The 17,898-nt window shown below is 35.1% G+C and overlaps 2 protein-coding genes across 8 annotated transcripts in view; one reads left to right on the top strand and one right to left on the bottom strand.

Annotated features, from left to right (window-relative positions):
- The window catches only part of fry (furry), a 152,900-nt gene that overhangs the window by 48,066 nt on the left and 86,936 nt on the right, over positions 1-17,898 (top strand). The gene's annotated exons all lie outside the window — the stretch shown is intronic.
- The window catches only part of CNMaR (CNMamide Receptor), a 30,172-nt gene continuing 17,087 nt past the window's right edge, over positions 4,814-17,898 (bottom strand). Inside the window, exon 3 of the mRNA XM_053768636.1 lies at positions 4,814-16,792. Within this exon, the coding sequence (XP_053624611.1) occupies positions 16,596-16,792 (197 nt within the window). The 3' untranslated portion in view covers positions 4,814-16,595. The remainder of the gene's footprint in view (positions 16,793-17,898) is intronic.

Below are 17,898 nucleotides of genomic sequence, written 5' to 3'. Positions count from 1 at the left end.
CTATGAATACTGGAGAACGGTGTGAAAAAGCAGGTTTTCAAAATGGCATCGTGTACTTAATGCAATTGGAATAGGACAGGACAATTATATTAATCGCTCCAAACGTACATACAAAGAAAATTTCAATCGATATTGTTTAAAATGTATCCACTTTGTCGGGTGAAGGAACTGATTTTGTTACTAAAGGAGAATTATTCAGTTTTATTAAATTTTTTATTTCAAAATCGACATCGTCTATCGTATAAATCGAAAAACGCCTGTCGACTCCTGTTCAAGTAATATAATAAGCCCTGCAGCATTGCCATTAGTAACGTGATAAGTTAGAATTATAGACAACACGGTCTATAAATCGTTACTTAAACAATTACTTTTTCTCAAGGACTTGTTCAAGATTTGTTTATAAATACGGGTCAGCCTTTATAAGAAATCTATTTTCTATACAATGTATTACAAAAAGGAGAAGTAAAAGTATTAGTATTACGAGTACGATTAGAGTCTAGAATTCATATATTCCACATGTCGTGTCATGGTCGAGGTCGGACAATCACTTTTTCTATCAAAAGTAGGAATAGTGCTGTGCTACACTGCGATTGTCTTATTCGATGACATAGATTTTGAAATGATGATTAAATATTTATATTTCTATACAATTTTTTTACGAAAACCCCATCCGATCGCCACAGGTCGTGTTAGGAAGCTTGTGTAGATTCTACACATAGGTATCTCGGCAGATATAATAGACTACTTTTGTATGAAGAAGTTAGTGATTTCCTTTCCTGAATATGATACCAAGAGATGATAAAAATAAAATTATACATTTCGTTACGTACGCTCGTAAATTTTTTGTTGACATTAATATGTTTAATGTCAAGTTCGTTGTACAATCGCCATATCGGAGTCATTATTACTTACATACCTAGATTCAAGTAACATACTAAAATAAAGTTTTCAATGACCCCGGGCCTTTATTTACTTACACGCGTCGAATTTTTTTAGCTGCTTAATCAAAGGAGCCGACCGACAATCATTGCCGCGCTATTACGATTTATCCGATGAATCGTAATCGCGCGGCTCGCGGATATGATGTCTCACATATTACGTCACATTATAGTACCTACGAAAAACATACCCGTATACATCGACGAACGTATGTAGAGTTCTGTGGGTTATAGTCTTGATGTTAGCAGTAATTATTTAGAAATTTGAGCCATAGTTTGGCGGATCTAGACACCCTCTGGCCACGTGGTCTGATTGACTTTGCCCTATCAATCGGATGGACGCCGGACAGGGGGCGCATGTAACCATATCAGCCTGTCCTATCCCCATGTTCAGCCTGTCTAGATCTGCGTAACTAAGCTTTCCTGGAACTATTTCGTATGTACAAAATAGTTCCTCGAATTTGTCGCTTGCAGTTAATAGTTGGGATGCATTTACAACATGACGGCGTTGTTAGACATTGCACATAGATTCTAATAGTATATATAAATAATGTTATATGAACTGTTGTTCAATTTTCTAATATGTAATATGATTAGAGTAAGTACAACCTTAACATCAGATGAATTTTGACGCCGTTTAAGTTTCCTACATTGTGGATGTCAATCATTTAATGGCAAAATATTATTAATTTTCCCAATGCTATAAATATTTTTTGTAGTAGCTGTTGCACGCGCCTATCTCACAGTATTGTAGTGTACAGCTCACCTACAATCTTCACACCATAAAGCACCTCAATCCAATGCCCCATTTTAACGTGAAAGAAGAACAAATATACTTTCACATGTATTAGAATCCATTACATGCACTTGCACAGTCAACAAGAAATGGAGATCGTACTTGTACCACACAAAAGTTAATATATTTCAAATAGGGATCTTAACAGATTTTGAATTTAGTAATTTGCATAACAAATTATGTGCATAGTTTTAATACTACAGCGTAAATTGAAATCGAAATGAATAAAAAGGTCAAATTACATGATTAGAACCAGCTCAAGATGGGATATCGGCAGTTACTCGAGTGTGCCAGGTAAACATAATGAGTGATATCTTACACCCTGTTTAATGCCTCTACTATAAGTAATCTTGTTGATATCTTCTGACATTAAGTATTTTTATCCTGATTTTTACGACTGGAATCGAGAACGTGGTAATCGCATATCGACTACGGTCGAATCAATAGCAACGACTCAAATTTGTTTTGTTGTTGCTCTGACTGCCAACGCGTAATCCGTGCTTTTAGTTGATGTCGGGTACCTCGATTTATATTCACCATGTCAGAGAAACCATTGGATTAAAAAAAAGATGATTTTAATGGCGTATTCCACTTTGAGTACCGAAAAAATGGCATCTGACATATTCCACAAACGGGTCTCTATCAATCTTATTCATAGGAAAATATATTAAATACGCGTAAGATTTGGTGCGTTTTGTGCCGTGTTATTCGATGCCCAAAATGAAGTTATTTGTCAAGTCTGTTGTTTTGTAATTTAGTATATCATTTCAATTGTGTATCCAAGTTATCGTTGACGTCATTTTCAGCCACTTTGCACCTTTTTTCTATTATCATATCTCACACAATAGCTGTAAATAAGCTAAATATTGGTTTTAACAAACACGTTAATATGTAAGTGCTTTTTATCTGTCATTTTTGCCTTTAGATAAATTGCATACATTTTATTGTGTTTACTGCAATTTTCATAAATAATCAATGGCTTAGTGTATAAATTTTAGTATGTATAAATTTTAGTGTATATATTAAAATAGTGCTGTCTTCACAAATAACAAGACGCTTTTACGCTGCTATGACTGAAATATATGTCTCAAGCCATTAGTTAATTACCGGCTTTTGTTAATAGATGTATGCCAGTCTTGTTCTATTTATACATAGGAGTATTACTGAAATGCAAGCTGATGTGTCTTTAATAAATTTATTCTCGTGTTACATATAACACTTTCTACTTATCTTGTCGCTCTTTGTATTAACAGTTCATGATTTTCTCTAGTCTAATGTCGCATTGTCCAGTCATGTCCAACTTGTGTCCAGTCGGCATCGACGTAGCCAATCGGTAATATATTTCTCTTTTGAACGATGTCAACTGGATGACATGAAAACACGCTGAATTTAAAGTCAGGTAAAATTTAAGTTAAAATCGTGTACTCACGGCTCGTTCATTTACCTTTGACGCATAACTATTAAAAACAACGTAAGGCGCGTGTGCACCAGCGGCAGATGAGTGAGCCGTGCGTGCCACAGCCCGAGGCCGCCTCAGTCTGTCAACGACGTTGGCTTTTAACTTTGTCATACTCACTGTTCACAATTCAATGTGATATGAAACTATTTCCACAGCTCCGTTTCTGCCAGATTGATTAATACTGTTAATTCATATTTCTCCTAGCTTAAAGCTTGCTTTGACCACCGCTGCCTCGGATACTCATACTAATATTTGTACATTCTGAGACTAGCATGATTTAATGTATTTGTAAGTTTTAAATTTACACTGTTATGTTATGTATGTACATAATTAAATAAACAATGTAAATTCAATCTGTAATTTTATCATTTTAACACTACACCATTATAATCATTAAAAATTGTACATTTTGACATTTACCTAATCGAACCAATTGGACGTTCAGTCATGTCAATGTGTGTCAATGTCCAGCAACGCACACAATGCCATAAAAATATCATTAGAAAATGACCACAGCTTAATAAAATTGGACAAGAGCAAGTCGGAATCGCTCACGAAGGGTTTCGTAGCAACAAAAACAACAAACTTTGATTTTCATGCATATTCCCATGTAGCTTTGTGATAACTAATTATATTAATAGGTGGGCATTGCCTTAGGCCCTAATGTATTGAATGAATATTTGTACTGATTCCTACAAATGAAATGATGATATATGAAAATATCGAAATTATCCCACATTTCGTAAACTGCTCGAATGCTGCGATTTTATTCAAACCAATTTTCGTTTGAAATTTTTATTTGAATTGTTTTAGAGGCGGGACCTCCTTTTTACTACTTTAGAAGATACTTTAGAAGAAAATATTGGAATCGTCAAAAAATTGTTTTAGTATCCTCGACGTAATTTTTAAAGACCTATCCCATGAGACCCCACAATGTGGGGTCATGGGATAGTCTTGGATACCCCACAATGGTGTGTAAAAAAATTATTCATCTTTCTTTTTTATTACATGTATCGAGTGCTACCCTTAATAATTTTATTTTTCAAAATCATACTGCACAATTTTGTAGCAAGCCTTTACCTATACGCACTGTAGTACGCCTAGTCTCCAAATAAAATGACTGACATATGGACAGACAGACGGACATGACGAAACTATACGCCACGGAACCCTAAAAAGGAAATTAAATAGGTAGTTGATGAAAATATGACTTTTGAAATATGGCTTGCATATTATACTATCCGCATTAACTCTGCTTTTTAAACAACTACGATTTTTGTTTGTATATGACATGTTTTATATAGATTATTGTTCTTTTTTTTATCCTTATCTATTCTTCTTACGTGGGTGGCACATACTGTTTTCTTCTTGGTTTTCCATATTTTCAGTCACTAGTTTTTAACCCGACGCCTCGCCAGTCATTAGATATGTTACTCGTACGTGTTCTTTGACATTTTCGTAAATGATCAATGTCTCAAAATTAGTATTGTTTTGATTGGGTGTTTCCATCATCGCCGTGAACATGTAGGCCGGCTTCGCGGAGACCACATCGCAATATAGATAATGGCCAAATATTTACTCAGACGGTGGCGGAGGAAGTGGAATGAAACTCACGGTGTCTACAACATCAAGAATTTAATTGATTAACACTACTACTGAGAATACAATTAGCTACTCCAGTTTTAACAACAACTGAAACTACATTCTACAATCTTCCTTATTTAATATACATAGTCTTAAATTAATAATAATTCTTTTTTTGGATTTTTGATATTTTGTATTTTTTTTGGTCACATTTTATCCTAACATCGTTACAACATATACTAAAATTATCATAGTTTATATAAGCTAAGTTTGTCGGAGTCAATATATTCCACACCGCACCCCCACAGCACGCACGCGGTTCCTCAAGGTGCACTGGCTACGCGCTGGCAGCTAGCAGGAAGCTTGCTGTCCACGAGAATGAATTAAAATCATTTCACGACACGAGTTCCGAGCCAGTTGCTCGATCCTCGCGTCTTGTAATGGATTCTCGGTGTTGGATGTTACGCACCCAGGCGAGCCCATGCCCGGGTGCGCCCACATTTGTATATTCGCGTTTGAACCGCATGGGTGATATGAATGCTTGTTTCTTTTCGTTTAGTGTCCAAGCGCTGTCGCACGAGGCGTTCCTTTTTGCACTGCCTCGATCTCTTATGATTCCCACCCGGGGCACACGCTAACCCGGGTGTATAAAAAATGACATTAGGGTATACCGGTACAGATGATGGCATGGTACTGTCCGCGTGGCAGAACGGGACAGACTAAATGCATACCAATGGTGTATGTGTGGAATTGTATAAGACGTGGCAAACGACGGTTTGCGAGTACATATGCGTAAAATTCCATACAATCAACATCAGTGATACACGCAAACGCGCTACGCGTGCACTGTCTGCTCCGGCCTGAAAGCATTGGCCCGAAACAACGCAAGTCACGCCTCTACACTTGTCGTCAATTAGCGGTATTAAACCACGAATACACTAGGAAACATTTGAACGTAACATATCGCTCTTTCTCATTCATTTCCATTATCTCGAGTGAAATAGAACATCGTCGATCTCACTCATGTAAATTGTAATGAACAGGAAAGAAGGATATGTTGCGCGTCAAATGTTCCTTAATGTAATCGTGGCTTTAGGATCGGCTAGTCTGCGTTACCGACTCGCCGTTCCCTCTGCTCGACTCGACTCAACTCGACGCCCGGTGCGCCGAACGCACTGAAAATGTAAAGTCCAAAAAGCCAGTAATTCATATATTACTGTACTTATGGCACGGAAAGAAATACGGAACACTAAATGTAAACCAGTGTTGTGCACTCGTAGCTCAAAGTCGGCTTTTACATACTGAAAAAGATTCTATAGCGTTTCATGGATCGGTCCACGCGCCGCTGCTTAAAGGCCGGAACAGACCTAATTTGGATCGTGAAGTATATCCGGATGCGCCGCAAAAATATCAGATGAATGAGAACGCGGGTTTAGGGTGTTGTATTGTTCGAATTTGTATATGAAGCGTACCATTCTATTCGATAATGCGCTGCGCATAATTTCGGTCTAATTCTAATAACAGCATCTCGACCGGCGACAGCGCGGAAAGACCCTTAATTAGCGGTGGCGGTTCTCGCGGTGTAAGGACCAATGCACTGTTGAATGACTCTTATTAATTTATATTAGCATAAACATATCTGCGGTGCGGGAGCCGTGCGATATAAATGGGCGACGACCTTTAAAATCTTAAAAGGTTACTAACACCACTATAACCGGCATATTCTAGAAATATATGTCACCCTCGTTAGCTCGTTTGAATTCTAGAGAGTCATATATTTCAAAAATAGCACTCTTAAAATTTTTCATTCTTAGATACCTAAGTATACAACAAGAAAACCATGTCGGTAATTAGTCACTTAAACAATATTTGAGTCTCTTATATAAGAATCAAAGTTCTCTAAGTCTAAACAGTATTGTTATCCTACACACAACTTCAAATTATATCATAATCTTATAATCTATAGTATCTTATACACGATTCATTGAAATCTACGATTACTTTCAAATACTATCGTTATATTAAACAATATTTAATATATTCTGAGATCATTTTAATACTTATCGATATTGCAATACAACTTTTAATCTGATCTTAAAATCTTAAAACTTGTCGTTATCCTAATTTAAACAACATTGAAGCAAATCTAAAATTTGGGTAGTTGCCGTCTCAACCCATCGCACCACTGCAAGATTATTTATCGCTGAACGCTTTTGGAATTGCTTGTTTTGACCTATGGATGATGTATGTGAACCAATACCATATTACTATCATAATGTAAAAAAACCCTTGAATTGAAACAGACATCCTCTATGGTTTGTCTGTGTTGCATAGATTACTTTATGGTTCTTGCCGAGACACGGTTCCCCGTGTACAAACTCTTATAGTAATCCATACAACACTAACTACCGTGTCCACGCGGTGAGTATTTCACGGCACGTGGATAAGGGCTTTTAAGCACAGGGAATGTATCACTTGTTGCGATTCAAAGATTTTTTGTTACAACATGAATGCAATGGTTTTACGGTTCTGTTACAATGTTGGAGATAATACACATTCCAAGTTAAACGGGCATGGCCTTAGCGTGTAGCCAAAATTCGTAATGTGCTGGTAAGCAACTAACGCATAGCGGCCAATTTGTCATCCTAAATTAGTCGGATTCTACTTTAACATCTCAATAACAGAATTATTTTTAATGAACAACATGACAGTACATTCGATGGAGTAATACGACCAAATACCAAATCTACTACATAAGCTAAATGATTTTAATTCTAAAATCGATTTAGATATTCTTCCAAAAGCTTTTAACCTAATCCTATGATACTGATGAAAGAATACCATTATATTTTTTTTTGTTGTTAGAAATGTACATGTTACAAAATGGTATGAATACTGAAAAAAAAATCCTTGAAAACCAACATTCACAATGACAACTTATTTGAGTAAAAATATGAAAATATAAATCGGCAATCAAATAAAGCAATAAAAGGGATACAATTTTGACTACCTAGTTGCAATTTTTCATAAATTTGATCGTCCTACGGAAACTTAAATAGCATGTGTATACCTATTACTATTATATTCTACATATTTTTTCTTTTTTTTAATACTTTTTATTTTTTTTATAATTAAATTATATTTTAAAATAAACAACAACTTATCCCTTCACTTTATTTATGGGCTCAATGACTTTATACCCACAAAAGTAAAGGTACACGTAGAAGAGCAAAAGTAAAGATGAAATTTTCATATTTACTTTTACTCGCTAAATATCTTTAATTACTAAAACTATCTTATACTGCATTACACTTGTTCGCTACATTATAATTCTGTTACTGGGCATTTTCGTTTTTAGGTAATCCTTTGTATTCATTTGATTTTGTGGTAAATTAAGTTCGTTTGTTACTTAAAGATAATGTATGTGATTGGCAAACGTGGGCTTGCGTGTATGTGCGCGTACAATTACTAACAATAAACGTGACTGGTTCGCGCACGCTTACGCAAAGTGCGTGGTGTTGGTGCGTTTGATCTGCTCAGCATCAACGCTTGACGTCAATTAGCTGTGGTAGGTGGTGCCACTCTGCGTTGCCTGCGTTATGCATTGATGTGTTGTTTTGAATAAATTACTTAAAACAATTAATATATACCTAGATGATAAATACTTTTATATTTTTTTTATATTTTAGAAAATAAATCTATAATTATGCTAAATAAATATTGGTAGAGAAAACGGCAAACATTAAAAAATTACATTCAGAAAATTTAAGTTGTATCTCGTCGTAATCATAAATGCTATTAAATTTGGATACTTTGGAAACATATTATTTAAATAATAAATTGTTAGTTGATTACCTGTAAATGATTTCTTTTAAATCAATTTAGAGTATCTAGAAAAAGGTTTTATATAGGACAGCTTAAAATGCGAGGTTAACCTTAAAAATGAAAATGCCTTACTATACTTACTATGAATTATATCTATGATTAATAATTTATAAAAACAGCAAAATGAATGGTGACTTGCTCAGACTAGCTAGAGTGTTGCGCTACCTACTCGAGCCCGAGTAGCACACAGTCTAGCTAAAGCGACATCCAGTCTGCACTACGTCCTCCAGCGTATCGCGCGATTACTTCCGTGCACTACCTACTCCAGCGTATCACGCGAGTGCTACCGCGTTCAGTCTAACTAAAGCGCTTCCCCACCGCCTGCGACACCACCGCTTACGACATCCAGTCTGCTCTACCTACTCCAGCGTATGATGACTGATCTACTTTAGTGTTAACTATAATAAGCATAATGATGTGTAGTTTACATCCTAATACTATTATCACTTAGTAGCTTTGCGGCTGGCGTCGCGCTTGTCGCGCGCTCGCCATTAAATAAATAAAAAAACAGCGTAATACAGCGTGTCTACTACTATTAATACAATCTACATATATTTCTTAAAAGTAAATATAATTTTTCTCTACTACAAGTGTTTGTTTAATCTTTTAAAAAAATATATTATCTTTATTAGTTTTGAAGGAAGATATGAAGACAGAAAAGAACATGTATTCAAATGTTGTCTTTCGTGCATCGCGGCGATGCGGCATCTTAAAAGCTTTTATTCCTATGTAATTAAAAATTATTATTCAATAAATCAATGAGGTATTAAGTATGAAAAACAAATTGGTGTACTGTACGATAAATTCGAGTAGCTAGGAGCTTCAAGGTTTCTTTTAGTCTGCAAACTTATTCAAACACATATTTACACAATAAATTTTAACTTGCCCAATCGAGTAATAAAATGTCATTATAATTTTTAAATTTTTTTTTTATTACCGTCGCTACTACCGATTGAATGATTTAGTGAGGTCTTCGGACCGACACGCGGTGGCTTCACGGTCGTCGGCGTTGCTGGGAAGTTGACCAAACTTGATGAACTACGTAAATAAAGTATAAAGGAATAAAAGCTCTTAATTATGTAAATGTTTGTTGCAATATATCTCGATGATTTGAGGATATACATACGTACATTTTCATCTCCCACCGCGCCGTGTAAGAACCGAAGCGGAGAGGTGATTTTTTAACAACCAATCAAATTTCGTCATTCCTCCTGAAAATGAGCAAAGCCAAAAAGTACAAATTTTATGTCGTCACAAAGAATATGTTTGCCAATAGCCAGATTCCAATTTCGAACCGAATTGCGAACCGAATCCGAATTTCGAAAGAAATCCTATTGGTTGTTTAAACACCACTCTGCTCTGACCTTAGAATCGCCCGCAATGTACGAAATATAACCTTAAAAGATCCCTCATGCAACCAACCAAACGTTGATTTATATACTTAAGATCCAGGAATATTTAAGCAAGGTATATTATGTATTTAATCATGTAGCGTTACATGTAAAAAACTACCAACCTCACAGCTATATAGCTATCATCAAAAAATAATTTAATAATTCTTTCATACAAAAATAATAATTTATGTAATGTCCTCTTCAATGATCATAACTCAAGGCGAATTCCGTTATAGGTCGCGGTGTTAGGCGTGGGGCTTCTCTGTCTCGCGTATAGAAAATACGGGTTGCACTCCGGGAGTGCCGGCAGAAGTGAAAACTTGAATGTTAACGTTGTGCATTATTGACGTCTTACGAATTTTCTATCAGGTCACGTGTCCTGACGCAAGTTTAACATTTACCCATCGCAAAAAGTGCACAACGCCGCTAAAGAAGCTTTCACTTAAAAACAAAATTTTAAATAATTTATATTGTTATTGTGAAAATCGTAGAATAAACGTTGATCTGATGTCTGCTTTCTGTTTCGTGTTTGCTAGACTTTTACAAGTAAGTATGTATGTATAACTGTATGTATAACTTCCACAAATCACAAGTCGAATTAAAATCATTCCAAATCGATAGACAAATTTGGTGTGAATGAGAAGTGGCGAGTGTTCAATTTGAAAGTATTTGCAATTCTGCTAACGTTAAATCAAAATCGCGCCCAAATACAAGTTTTTGTTTCGTGTTTATAACAACTATTATTGCAACTTGATACTGACTTCACGTCTGCATAATCGACGTTGTGATGGGGGTTGCGTAGTGAGTTAGTTTTCGTCTGGTAGTCAAGCAAACATGTCTCATAGATGTGTCAATCGATTATGAATTAAGCTGAATCAGAAGTGTTGATTCACTCTGGAATCTATATCAGTATGCAGCCAATAATTGTGTAGCCTGTTTGGTGATATACAATGATGCTATTATTATTACATATAATTATTTAAAGGCAAGGCAGTGATACCATAAGCAGGTGTTCACTATTATATAACTTTAGGAGACAGTTATAAAAGCCAAAACATTATTACAAAAAAAATATAGTGACAATTAGAACGTAAATAATTTTTTAGATTTCCATACCGGTCATATTGTCGGTTAATTTGTATAGGAGAGGAGAAAAAACTCATGTCTCATGTCTTGTAAGTTTTCCTTGGAGGCTGCGAAAATTTGGCTGAAGTTTAAAGAGTAATTGTAGTTTTGTTACTTGTGGAATCTTTTGCACATGTATATATGGATAGTTCTATTTAATTTTAAATTTATTTGTACTTGCAGTGGTGCAACACGACAGTGAGTGTTTCGACATTTAACACTGGCGATATACTAATACGTAATTGTTTACTACATATATATGGTTTGAACTACTGTAATAAAGCGTTTAATTCTTATTTCTTATCGATTATGCATTTTCTAATTTTATACTTAATAAACTAATTTTATACTTTAATAAGTACTGATACATTAGTAATTTAATATAATTCATTAAACACCTACTTCCTACGACACCGAACATTTAATTAACCTATAAGAATTTGTAGTCCAGTTCCCATCATAATATTATTTATTATAATTATGTATTACTTTATATTCATGTACATACATTTAGGTTCTCTTTAGATAAATATACGTCACAAGTTGAGCCAGGTTCTGGTGGTCCCACGATATTACTCCTCAAACCGGGCCTGTCAGTTCTCTCTAGCTAAACATTGGACTTCGCCAGGTTCTGGTGGTCCCACGATATCACTCCTCAAACCGGGCTTGTCAGTTCTCTCTAGCTAAACATTGGTCTTCGCCAGGTTCTGGTGGTCCCACGATATTATACTCCTCAAACCGGGCCTGTCAGTTCTCTCTAGCTAAACATTGGACTTCGCCAGGTTCTGGTGGTCCCACGATATCACTCCTCAAACCGGGCTTGTCAGTTCTCTCTAGCTAAACATTGGTCTTCGCCAGGTTCTGGTGGTCCCACGATATTACTCCTCAAACCGGGCCTGTCAGTTCTCTCTAGCTAAAAATTGGTCTTCGCCAGGTTCTGGTGGTCCCACGATATCACTCCTCAAACCGGGCCTGTCAGTTCTCTCTAGCTAAACATTGGTCTTCGCCAGGTTCTGGTGGTCCCACGATATTACTCCTCAAACCGGGCCTGTCAGTTCTCTCTAGCTAAACATTGATCTTCGCCAGGTTCTGGTGTTCCCACGATATTACTCCTCAAACCGGGCCTGTCAGTTCTCTCTAGCTAAACATTGGTCTTCGCTAGGTTCTGCTGGTCCCACGATATCACTCCTCATACCGGGCTTGTCAGTTTTCTCTAGCTAAACATTGGTCTTCGCCAGGTTCTGCTGGTTCCACGATTTCACTCCTTCATTCATTGTTTCTTTCTTCGATATTGTCATAATTATAGCGAATCAATATGTTGTCATCACATATTTATTATGAAATTCTCAATATTTATTGTTCATAAATGTTATTTTACTATTTAACGTTTTCAGGTTATTAACAACTTGTGTAAGTTTAAATTTAAATTTAATTTTTGTTATAATCTTAGTTCGTATGAAATAGAAACGCTGATACTTTCGCAAGCTTCGGACTTTCCTATCTTGATATTATTCCTTTTTAACGTTTTTCTCTTTATAACTATCGTACAAAGTTGTCGAAATCGACGAATAAAACATCATTAATTTTTAATTTCTCCCGTCAATATCCTCACAGTTTATTCAACAACAACTAATGGATAGATTTGCAGAGCGACTCCCGTTTGAGCGATATGAGCGTTTTCCCGGTTCCTTCCTTCAGCCGTTGAGTGTTGAAGCGCAGGATTCGATTTCCCTTTTCGATTTTTTAAATAATGATCCTCTGATAAATAATGATCTTCGCTTGTTAATGTTTATGTCTATAATGGTAAATCGAAACACATGACTTCATATATACGTCCAACCGACTTACTGAAATATAAAAATTCACTCAGTGTATCCATAAATCCATATTTGTATCCAACATATCGCTAGAATTTCTTTCTCTGTTGATTTCGAATGCATTGATCCCATCTGTCGTCCATTTCACGTTTGGCGTGATTCTTTTGAATGGAGTTGCCATAATCGACTCCCTTGTCTAGATACAATATTTTCCAGTTTTGATTTGACGTACCTTGTTGAATTGTTATGGCGTCTTCAAAAGGTGTACTTGGTGTGTATTAAATGAAAGGTGTGTACTTAGTGTTTATGCCATGGAAATCTGGATTACATAATGTAAGTCTAATATCTTTTATTTTCCTTTCGTCATGTCAAATACGATGTCATTTTCAATGTCCTAAGTATTTTGAGTTTTATGTTATTTCAAAAGAATTGCAAAAAATATCTTATTTAAATAGTCTGGTTTATTATTTATCCCTTAGTCGGCTTTTACGACACCCAAGGGGGATGGGTGGTCCTATTCTGTGACCGGACACCACACGGTCCAGTTTATTTTAATGTTATTTTATAAAATTGGTTAAAACATTGTATTTTAGTAAATTACTTGGTCCGCCAACATTAACAAATATTCCTTTACTTGGCTTATTATTAAAGATTAGATAAGTAATGATTTTATTATTTACCCGAGCACCACAGCAAACGAGATTTTTAAGTTTTTGTATAAAGACGAGCACACTTTGGTAATTTAGGTTGTTAAAGATTTATTATATATATTCTTTAGTCGGCTTGTACAACACCCAAGGGTAGGGAAGGGGTGGTTCTATTCCTTACCCGGGCACCACACGGTCGAGTATAGCTTGCCGTTATTCTATAAAGTTAGTTATTATGGCCTTAATATATGTTCAATACAATTAGTGGGAGCACGGCTTTTCGAGAAGATCGAAGAAGATTTTTATTACCTCAAGATCTAGATTTTTATTATTCCTATTATCCTCGAGTAGTATCATGATTTACGAGATATAGTTTGTGATTTGTATTTAAATCGGATAGTGATTTATTTGATTTTATTTCTAACTTTGTACCTCTGCCTGTACTGGATATTTTTGGTTTTTGAAGTGGGACACGATATTCACATTTTTTTTATGTTTAATTTGAATGATAATTTCTACATTTTCCGAGATAAATTCTATCCAAATCAATTTTTTCTGTGCCTAAAATATTAAAAAAACAAGACACTCTTTTTAGCCAATAAGAGTGACACAAAATAAAAAGGAATTTTGAAATAAAAGAATGCCAATTGGGTTTTAACAATTTCTCTTTGTATTAAAAACACCATTTTATTAAGAAATAATACATAATTTGAGCTACGTCAGTCGATGTCGAATCAAGTAAGCCAATTGTGTACACATTGTGGAAATATAAGTCATGTATAAATATTGTGGAACGGCCATCGATAACAAAAACAGCCAGTCAAAGCGTTAAGTTATCGTTGGATAAATTTTGAAAAGCTTTGATTTTTCTAAAGTCGTATTACAAATTCCGGTCAAATGTTATAGTTAGTAATTTTCAAAAGTCCCAAATAAAGTTTGTCTACGTGACTATAACCGTACATAATAAATTAATGGACATAATATCTAAATGACTGTACCCTTAATTCCAAGATTATATAACTACTTAGTAGTTTAAAGTTAATACCTAGCTTTTTAATTTGGAATGATGAGAAAGCTTCTTATAACACATATCTGACTTTGTTCCTAACTAACGTTTATATGGTTTCTTAACCTATAAATATTCTTAATTAAAAAACCTTTTAAAGGCATTTTTTTTAGCATTTTTTGTCTCTACTTTACTCGTAAGTTATCTTTGGTAACCTAAGTAAAGAGCTTAAACCTAATTAGTGATATGGTTAAGTGTTTCAGTCATTGGAGATTTCCTATTTATTTCCATGATATTTCGAAAAACACAATCGCTAATCATAATATCGTGAAGCAATGTTAAGTGTCGGATGTTAGACATCAGCGACGACTCGGCTGTCACACAAGTTTACCCGTGTCACGAATATCAAAGCAGAATGTTATGACTAAGAATAACAGATGTGTATCCCTGCTTACATATAAGCGTAGGTAATTATTTTCTTTTCCGATTTTATATTGAATATACAAGTTATGTAAGTTGTAAGCTGACACGTATGATGACTATGTGCATTACCTATATATATACTTTTCTGCTCAAAAAATATTAAAACGCATACTAAGTGATTAAAAATGCGATTGTTTTCGTTTATGTTAAGAAATATAACAAAAGTGTATGTCTATGAAAATAGTGGGAAATGATGTACATTTTATACTGAGTTATGCCGTAATACTTAATATTTAAATGCACTGTGTGCATAAATGCGTTACAGCTAATGACTAAAGTTAACACTATGTGAAAAGTTATAGTCGCTTTGACGCAGCATGAATATATAACACATCATGATAAACGATTATTAATATGAATATAGTAGGTTTTCGAAAAATCCACAATAAGGAAATAGTTAAATTTTAGGACGCAAATTATACGCCACTCTATGAGCGGATTACAGCAACATTACGCAACAGCATTTATAATAACTGTTTAACGCAATTAGTAGATTATAGGCTAGCCTTTTGAAATTAACGCGCTCTGTTCACCCTTTTGTTCGACAGACATTAAATATTTGCCTGTGCAGCATTATTATTCGTCCTATCAACTAGAATATTGAAATTTATTTTGGTTTCTGATTTGTTCATGATGTACATTTTATACTGAGTTATGCCGTAATACTTAATATTTAAATGCACTGTGTGCATAAATGCGTTACAGCTAATGACTAAAGTTAACACTATGTGAAAAGTTATAGTCGCTTTGACGCAGCATGAATATATAACACATCATGATAAACGATTATTAATATGAATATAGTAGGTTTTCGAAAAATCCACAATAAGGAAATAATTAAATTTTAGGACGCAAATTATACGCCACTCTATGAGCGGATTACAGCAACATTACGCAACAGCATTTATAATAACTGTTTAACGCAATTAGTAGATTATAGGCTAGCTTTTTGAAATTACGCTCTCTGTTCACCCTTTTGTTCGACAGACATTAAATATTTGCCTGTGCAGCATTATTATTTGTCCTATCAACTAGAATATTGAAATTTCAATGTTGTAGTTGATAGGACAAATAATAATACTGAAAGTAACATCGGATTTCACAATTCCTTCATAATAACCCTTACTCCTTCACAAGGAGAAGCGTCGTCTAGAGACCTGCTTGATCCGGCTTCCCGACCTAAGCGGAGAGATTAAGATCTGCAGATCCTTTAATAAGATTCATAAGCGGCCTTACCCATCCCGTTTGGGAATATGTCAGTTTGGCGCCAGGAAATTAATATTTTTCCGCAACATACATACTGTATCACATCACATCTTTATCCGCCCGGTACAGATAAGGCCTAAAGTTGCGACTGGATGGCCAGTTTTCACAACATAACATTAGAGGCCAAATTCATATAATTTGATATTCGACCTTACAACATACATAGTAGTGTTATAACATTGATTGATAGGAAATCTAAGCGTCGTAGCTGCGAAAGACTTCCATGTCGATGCATTCAGAGGTGTTCCTCTGGGCGGTGGCTTGTTGTCGCTGTCGGCTGTTGTCAAATGTCCAACGCTTGATGAAAGTGTCTCGTCGGCGATGTCTCGGGGCCGGGGTGCTCACGCTCACTGCACAGTTGCTCGTCGCTTCCGTACAGCTCACGAACGACGCTGTGCAACAAAATAAACACATCAACTTTTAAGAGGACGCCCCCGGCTCGATACCCTATTTTTATGCATACAGTTTTATGTCATAATTTAACATGGCATACTTTTACTATGCATAATTATTTTTAAGCATAACGTTCTTACTCATAATGGTTTACGCATAACAATTTGAATTATTTACAATATTTTTTTTCTAATAGGCCCCTACACTACTGCCCACAAATAAGTGGGATGAAAAAACGATTTATGTTAAGTTCTACATTGAGTCAGCCTAAACTTTTATGTCAGAGTTCAACCTGACCTGTATATACATATGTATCGTTTTGGACTGTACGGGTCAATTCAATTTTACAAGTTAAACTTATGTACAAAGTTGGGAAATCGTGCACGCATGTATACGTAACTATGTGTAGATCAGGAAAATGTAAATGTTTATATAAATGTAAGTTTCATCTTTTAAATACATGTCATTACTCTATATCTTTAACGTATTACATGCCCGAACTTCAGCTATCAAATAAATGTGCCAGACAGGTATAAATTACTTAAATTTACAACAATACTTCTATTTGCAAAAATATTTAGTTTGCTTTATATAGTTTACCTATATTATGTAAAGGACTCCGACTCTTAAGGGCTGAAGAAGAAACCGGGATAACTAAGATTTAAGGGAAAATGATGTTATGTTGTAAGGTCTTTCTAGGTCATTCCCAAGGAGCCAGTTGTCATCTGATCTCCTTGACGACCGACCAAGGAGATCGCTTCTCAAAAGGCCATTATAAAGTTATCATAAACTTAATATATAGCAATATCGGTGAAACTTTGCGTCAGTTTATTTTCTATATTATTTTTATTATCTTTCTCGCCGATAAAAATAATGCCTATAATTGCTGTCTATAATTTTATTTAAATTAATAATTACATTAAAAATAAGAAATTATGTTTGTTTATCTTCGGAGCAAACAATTATTGTCATTTTTTTGTGTGGATTAGAACTATTCGGGGGTAATGTGACATGGAATGTAACATTAATTTTGCCTCAGCAGCAGCTAGGCTTTTATAAAACTCCATTTTTTACTACTCATGTCATCATGGATGATGTCATCATG

Source organism: Plodia interpunctella, chromosome Z (genome assembly GCF_027563975.2).
Source record: "Plodia interpunctella isolate USDA-ARS_2022_Savannah chromosome Z, ilPloInte3.2, whole genome shotgun sequence".
Classification (NCBI taxonomy): Eukaryota; Metazoa; Arthropoda; class Insecta; order Lepidoptera; family Pyralidae; genus Plodia; species Plodia interpunctella.
This window is presented reverse-complemented; position numbering and strand designations above follow the sequence as displayed.